The sequence below is a fragment of the Bombus affinis genome, chromosome 3 (genome assembly GCF_024516045.1).
Source record: "Bombus affinis isolate iyBomAffi1 chromosome 3, iyBomAffi1.2, whole genome shotgun sequence".
In the NCBI taxonomy this organism is placed as follows: Eukaryota; Metazoa; Arthropoda; class Insecta; order Hymenoptera; family Apidae; genus Bombus; species Bombus affinis.
In genome coordinates this window covers 6,431,318-6,439,779 of record NC_066346.1, presented here as the reverse complement: position 1 = coordinate 6,439,779, position 8,462 = coordinate 6,431,318, and the positions used below count along the sequence as shown (strand labels likewise).

Below are 8,462 nucleotides of genomic sequence, written 5' to 3'. Positions count from 1 at the left end.
AATACAGCCACGATAAATGTCAAGATGTTCTCTTGTATGATCGGGAACGTTCTCGGTTAGCCGATCATTTTGTGTATTTTGTGTAATTACGACAGTAACACTTCCCTTTCCATTTATTTCAAACAAGATAACAAAACGTAAAGACGAGTAGTCTAGTGGGAGTATTATTATACAAATTTTATTTCATTATCAGGGAATGGCTGAGAATACTGCTAAATATATATTCACAATAGAAAATATTAAATTTTCATAAAACATTTAAATATACGTAATATATAAAATACGTAAAATAAACGTATAAGTATATTTATTTGTTTATATATGTATTACTATTATAAAAGGTAATATATTTATTAATACTATAATACATATTAGAATAACAATTTCTATTTCTAAGATATTTTCTTATATTTAATATTTTGTCTTGCTATGAGATTATATTAACACTAATTAACTTGTTGTAGAGACGTTTGCAAAGAAACGATTATAAGAAATGGAATTAGACTTCAGGTTTACTATGCAGATACGAATATAACAGATAAATAATTTATTTTTGTGGAGATCACACGTAACGTCCTTGTAAAAAGTATGTATGTAAAAGTATGTATTTTCCAGAAGATCACCTTGCAGAATCCTGTTTGTATAAAATGAATAAGCGGATATTCGGACGAACATATTTAGTCAAGAGCTTTCGCTTGAATGTACTTACAGGCATCATTACAGGTCTGTCAGTCAAGAAAGTAAATTTTCAACATAAACTTATCTCACTTAAATAAAAAGTCCACGGAATCTCTCAATTTACCAAATAACTAACATTAAAAGAACATAAATTTCTTTCAAATAATTATAACCGATACTACATATAAATAAACAAGTATTTAAACATGTAAAAATAAAGACTCTCTAAAACATGAATCTACCGTAAAAAATATTTTGATATTGCATCAAGAGAATCTTATAATTCTCAAATTTACAAAAACAATCCAATGGATTCAAATCCACACTAAATTCTCCTTCAAATTAGTCAAACTATTCGAATTCAAACGACTTGATGTCGGAAGACTTGACTGTACGAAAATAAGAACTTCGAAAAATATATTTTAGTTCAAGCGAAGAACAAATTCGCGTTGGTAAAGTAATTCAACTATTCTGAACTAAACTAGAATAATATAGCAAACAGCAAAAGATCAACGCAATAAAACGTGCAATTCATTTCCTCTCGATCAATTCTCCATACCACGTTCTCAACCAACATCACGCAAACAGCGATCGAATTACAATTCACACGTGATAGTGCGAAAGTTTGTTCTTTTTCCGAAACATCGATTCTGGCAGTGGTCCCAATCGTCGAGCTCTGTCCGGAACGATTCGATGGTATCGCGGTTTCCCTGCGATCGGGTTTATGCAACGAGGATCACGGACCGAAAACCCTGGAGACGCGTCACGCTCGACGGTGAATGAAAATTGGCGTGTTAGAAAATTTTCAAAGTCGTGCTGCGGTGCGGTGAACTCTGGTACTTAGATCGCGACGAGGTTGAGGCGGTGGTCGGGCCCATGGGCGGGCCCCGCCGCTCCCGAAGGGGACCTATATAAGTTGACTCGCGGTCGGTATAACACGATCCTATAACACAATCGCGTCTGCCTCATCAGCGACGAAACATGCGTCTTCCCGTGAGTATTCCTCGCTTTTCCTCCTTCATCGATCAGTGTCTCATTTTCACGGTGTTTCATTGTTTCTTGGGAATGACCGAGTCGTTCTAGTCGCATGACAATTGGATATGAGAATCAATTTTATATTTGGAGTAGTGTCCTTTATTTCAGTTGTAATTAATTTGAGTCTTGGGACAGTGTGTCGAGTTTAATGTTCGATTGTATTGGTGTCTAAATGGGTTTTCCTTCCTTATCGATTAGTGTTTCATTGCCACGGTGTTTCATTGTTTCTCGGATAGACTAAACTGTCATAGTCATATGGGAATTGGGTATAAACCGGTTTGTTATTGGAGCTAGTGTTTTTTTTAGTTGTAATTAATCGAAGGAATCAAACCAGTGTTTCGAGTTATTTGGCTGTATTGGTGATTAGATTAAACGAATGATAGTTATTTGTAGCATTTAAGTTTCTTTTCGTTTTTTAATTTCGTAATATTTTTTTAAGGAAAGATTTACAACATTTTTTCGTAAAGTGATCAGATAGTTGCTTCGCAAAGTTTCCAAATCTTCCCTTTCGGTTTTTGTAAACTTAGATCTTATTCTTATTTACTGATAGAATGCGTGGTGAGTGGAAAGCTTGCGATGCACTTTTCGTTTAATCGATGATTTTTTCACTAGGAAGAGCACTTTTTTGTGATGTTACTTTGCATTAACTGTGTCATCGCGTTAGACTTAGCCTCACAAATCATTCTGTTGCCTTGTTCATGGTTTGATGGTTCATTTAAACACGTCCACTTTCCCTTTTTGTTATAATGGGCAGTAATAAACATAGCTATTTTTATATAATTGTAAAATAATAACAAGGAAAAGTTGTAGAGTATTGTGAGTGAAGTTAGCGGCTAGTAAAATCTAATTTCACCCGTTTTGTAATTTCAGGATTATAGACTTCGAGATATATGTGTGTGAAAAAGTAAAATTACAAGCATATCAATGCAAGATGTAGTGTAGATAATGTAAATTCATATATATTGCAGGAAATATATGTTTAACAAATAAAATATTTGGTTTCGGTTTGAGAAAATTATCTTCACATAGGTATTTTTCAAATCTTTCTGAAAATTCAATTAGTTTCTTTAAAATATTAGAACTCGAACCAAACGCGTAATTTTTAACACTAAACTGTTCTTGTTTCGAATTACTGGTATTTGCTGCCCTGGAATTTGTTATTCGCCGTTCGAATTTTCACTGATGAGACTACAAAGATAAAATATTTAGGTTATCGGATCGTGATTTATGCCTTTCCCTTTCTAACGCTTTAACAAAGGTGCATCAACAAACATATTTTGTTACTTTTACTTTCCCGATTTAGTATTTACCTTATAAGGTACAAGTTCCTCCTTATTTTACACGTACGAAACGTGCTTTGAAGAAACTGAACACATCTCCAATTTAGAGTTTAATATCAATTCCTTTCTCATTCAATCAAATAATTCTTATGATTTTATCGTTATAGAAATATAAATTTCCATTGTTTATCGAAAAAAAAAATTAATATTAATTAACATATATAAGATAAAAGTATTGGATAACGCAGAGTACTGTAAATTATAATAGAATGTCCTTTCCTTTGCAAAATAAATTGTAGAAATAAATTGTAAAGGCAAATAAAAGTAGAAGTTCATTTAAACTGCGCAATCTCGACCGTTTTCCATTGTGCACGAGGTTATTGGAAAGTGATCCGCGAATGCCAGCGATTTTATGCAAACTTGTGTCACCAGGTGCTGTTTCTCTTGTTCTGCATCGGCCTTGCGCTCGCCCAGCACAATCAATACCCCGTGACCACGCCGGTGCCCATTTTAAAGCAGATAAATAAGTGAGTACTGTTTCGTTATCACGACATAGATTTAAACCAACTAGAGGCAACGCTATATCGAATGTATCTTTCGTCCCGTTTCTTTATCAGAGACAATTTATCTCTTGACTCGAACTGCCGACTAAAACTGTGTAGTCAAGGTTTAAGAAAGGACTAAAACTTCAAACGGTGTGTAGCAAGTTACATTGAATGTGAAACTGAAACTTTAACTAAGAAGGAAGTTTAGTATTCTTAAGTTAATTATACTTTTAACCAAGTAGCCAAGAATAATGAAATGCTATGTATTGTAAAATGTTAGTTAACATCTTGTGGGGAGTGGAAAAATATTGTAAAAAATATAGCTTCCATTATATAGTAATCTAAATTTATTAATCTTAATTTCTTCAAAATTACGCCATTGTAACATTTTCGCTCGTGACAATGTTTGTGCAATGTATGACAATCTAGATAAATATATTGTGAAGCAATACAATGTGCATACTGTTAAAAGCTCATGCAACCCTCAAGGTAGGCGTTACTTCGAAGAGTTTCGTAAAAATATTCGTTTATCCGTAGTTTCAAGGGCAAATTCACATTTCCATGCAATTCTGCAATAGATAGGTTATTGCTACACAAGTATTGCTACACCAGTCTACTTCCGCGCGTTTTTGTAACTTTTCTTTGAACGCGATTCGAGCGTGACTGATACAAGGGATAACAAAACTCAATGAAACTATATGGTTGAGTATTACAGAATAGTATTATACAACATTTCGTAATAGGCTACATATAAAATATACTATTATATTTGAAATAAATAAATGCAGGATCTCTTACACCCATCGAATATTAAACTCAAATAATAATTAAGAATGTAACACGAAGATAAGGTTATAATTCCTATTTCGAAAATATTTTATGAAAATTAAGATAACTTCTGCCTTTAAAATATCTCTAAACATCTGCGTATAATCCAAAAATTCAAGTAATTAAAAATTCCGCCTAACACGATATTCAATAAAATATTTTCAAAAAAACCTACAAATACTAATTAATTCAATAATGACCAGACATAACGAGGACGGTAGCTACAGTTACGGATACGAGGCAGCGGATGGTTCTTACAAGATCGAATCGAAATATCCAACTGGAGAAGTATATGGAAAATACGGATTCGTCGATGATACGGGGAATATTCGAGAAGTGGAATATGGAGCGTCCAGACGCGGATTCGAGCCAGCAGGTTCTGGTATAAATGTACCACCGCCAACCTTGACTGGTAACAGTATCGCAAATCCAAATCAACCAGAGGACGATGGCCAATATAGAGAGGATCCCTCTGTTTATTACACGGATCCTCGATATACAAACGGAGAACGATATGAACCTGTACCTCGTCAACCTTTGGTCCAGAATCAACCTCGACCAATTCCGGCACCGATCTATAATCCGCCCAGGTAAGAAATTAATTATTCAGATCGAAAATCCTTACCTGGTCCAAATCAAAGAAATTAACTATTCTGATCGAAAGTCAGTTTTTTTATCCTTGCGAAATATAGACACAACGATCGCGTTTTTGTCGTTGTATTTTAATGTGTAACTAAACTACAAACTTTAAAGACTCAAGAATATTTTAATTATTAATTTTCTCTATTCGATCAATCTTCAATCTAAATAAATTTAATCAATATTCAATATCAGTGATACGTTACTCACTGCAACAATTTAGCTTAAAGTGATGAAATATTATTCGTGTATCCGAATTTATATTCATAGCCACATCCGGTATCGCGAAGAAAAAACTCTGTTCGCTACAAACTATGATTTTTACCAACGACATTGTTCATTTTAAACCCTCGAAGAGAAATTTCCGTGGACAAAGAACACGTATCTACAACGAACCCTGTAAATGTCACGTGAATTTCAGTCGAAAGCGCAGTGAACGTGACTCGCACAACTGACAGCTACTCTTGACTTACAATTAGACTTGCGGGGCTAAACAATGAAATTAACCAACAGAATTTGTTCCCCGACTTTCCAGGTATCCTACGCAAGTGCAGTATCAGCCGAAGCCACAGTATCAACCGGAATATCGACCGCAGTATCAACCGCAATATCAGGCCCAACAACAGCGACCCGCGTATCCAGCCGCGCCGACTCAAAGCGGAATTCAAGGTCGCCCGGCACCCGTCGATCCCAATGCCGGGTTAGCCTCTTACTCGGTTACTTACAGACGATAGGGATCCTTCGATCACGTTAGCATGTGTAAATATTGCGTTATTCGTAGCTATTTCCGGGACGTGTTGCAGAGATTGTAGTTTGGGCCAGTTCGTTTATCTTTATTCGATTCCCAAACCATTAATTTTAGGCTGATTTTCTGATAGTTGCCCTGGTACGTTTCTTTTCTTGGTGAACGTTAATATTTGAAGGACAGATATTTCTTTTATTTATTAATATGTCGATAGGAAGTTTAAAAACGTACATTTTGCAAGTTAAACAACATACTCATGATTTGTTTTTTTTTTGTTAGTGTAATTTTTATATATGTAGCTATTGTTTCTTAAAAATGTACTTTTCAATCTATGTACATATTAATAATATATTTTTACTTGTCGATGGCATCTAATAACTATAAAGATAAGGATACTCTTTTGTATGAACTATGAGAAAGTTAAAGTTTCTTTTTGTAATTGTTTAAATAATATTTACGTATATAAGCGACATCTAAAATATTCATTTCACGCAAAACAATATCTGTTTAACTCCGTTCTTTTTTTACTCCTTTTAATAAGAGCGACAGTGTGAAACAATAATCCATTACAATAACAAACATTGTATTAAACTTCAATTTCTTGTCCTTCAAATGTTAGCTAAACAGAAGTATATCCATGGTGTAATTTATCTTCTATCGTCTCATAGAACATTTCGATATTCTTCTACATCTACGTTTTATCTTTCGAAAATTTCCTAGAAATCTTTTCTGCAGAATGTTAATATAAATCAAATGAGTTTTCGTATTAATAATAATTTGTAGAACGGCTATAAATCACCCATATCTTAATATGGCATCGAACGCATCAATATTCAAGATAACAATCTACAGAACACAGGATAGTATGTTCAGGAAGACACTCTGCTACTTAATATTCTACACGATTCTCACTCTTACTTATCTTCCAAACACTTGGTAATACTCCAACATGTTAGACTTTGAAAGTAGTTCCTTTGTAAAATTCTACCTCTTCCTCACCTTTCTACCTCTTCTCCTACCGGTTCTTTTTACTTGTTCTGTCTACCTCTTCGTTCTTACTTCTATGACTCATTGTCAGTTATTTACATTTCTTGTTATTTAGCCGTTTTTCTGTATCACCTAAACGCTCAAGGCATCATGTTTCACAATTATATTGTCCACTTCGCGTATATCATTTGACAATAGGAAAGAAATTTTGATTTGTGTACGGACGTATCTGCATCTAGAATTTAATCGTCTAACTCTCATAGCACAGATTATGGTACAAGATTATGATAAAATGTTGGAAATTTTGTTAATTTCATACGTATGAAAGTTGTTCACATAACGCTTAAGGATATCGTTTCATTTTTTAGTTCAATTTCTAATTTTTCATTTACTAAGTTGATCACTGTAACTTCCCACTTCCTCCATTTATCATACGAGCGACATACTTATTGATTTCTTAATTTTTATGTCATAATATTAATAGTATCTTATTAATAATATATTTAATCTTAAAATTATTGAAATAGATATTATACTATAACTATATACGATACTAAAATGCATTAGGGTCTATAAAATATCAATTTGTTTATATCACCTGTAGCATAAATAAAAAAATGTATCCTAGTAGATGCTTATGGGAATTGGAGGATTAAAATATACGCGATATTCCGAGGGAAAAATCAAGAAAGAACGGAATGTCGAGGAACAAGCCTGGTTCTTCCGTCTCACCTTCGAATGGGATGAACAATTCGTGAGTTATGCGAAATGGAATCCTGACCATAATTCCCGTCAATGTTAATCATCTTGTCGCGTGGAATTACGAATGCAACCATGGCTGAACTTGACACGTTGGTAAAAAATTCGCGAGGTTGGCATAACTACGTGTGGCCTTCCGATGCTATCGATCGAACGATGCAAGCAAACGACTCGTTCAACGTCCAACGTAGGCGGCGATCCACCTTCGTGTATCGTGATTATGCCCGCGAGATTTCTCTGTGGTGAACAATCGACGACGAGACATTTGCATTTTACCCAACTGGTTATCTTTTCTGTAGAATTCATGATAGTCGTAAATGCATTGTATTGACCAATTAATCGTCCTCGTATGTGTGTACAGAAATCGGTAGACATACAGAATGCAGCACAGATAATGTAATAATAATAGAGTAGACGTTGGACGTTTATAGTAGTTAGGAATTTCGAAACGTTTTGAATAGTTGTTTATAAGTTGATGGAAGAAAGTGCATGTATTTGTATGTTAGGGATGCTAATATTATTTCGTGTATCAATTTCATTCATTGTTTTATGATAACTTAATGTATTGTGTAATAAAGAATTTTGCAAAATTGTTGTGCGTTTTGATAAGATTTTTTAATGAGAAATGTTGATATGTAGGCAGTTTATAGGTTTGCACGTGGCAATAAATCTAAAGCAACTTTGTATGTAAAATATATAAGATAATATTCTATAACCTCCATATGTTTTATTAACGAGAATCGATAATCACATAGATCATTTTTATTTTATTTCTATGAAATTTATATTATGTCATATGGGAATAAAAGGGTAATACTATTTGTTGTCTGTTTTCCCTTATTTTTGATATTATTTATTAACAGCATTAAGTTTTTTTATTAAATTACCATCTGTCCTTTTTTTATTTTATATGTACCTATATCGTCATTATTTTTGCGGTTGTAATTGGAAAAAAGAAAACGAAAA

The 8,462-nt window shown here is 33.6% G+C and overlaps 1 protein-coding gene across 1 annotated transcript; it reads left to right on the top strand.

The window, feature by feature from the left end:
• Positions 1-1,544: 1,544 nt before the first annotated feature.
• Positions 1,545-8,088, top strand: LOC126914082 (uncharacterized). Its single transcript, XM_050717563.1, has 4 exons — positions 1,545-1,671; positions 3,426-3,520; positions 4,570-4,956; positions 5,541-8,088. The coding sequence occupies exons 1-4, from the start codon at positions 1,660-1,662 to the stop codon at positions 5,737-5,739; spliced, it is 693 nt and encodes a 230-aa protein (XP_050573520.1). The 5' UTR covers positions 1,545-1,659; the 3' UTR covers positions 5,740-8,088.
• The last annotated feature ends 374 nt before the right edge of the window (positions 8,089-8,462 follow it).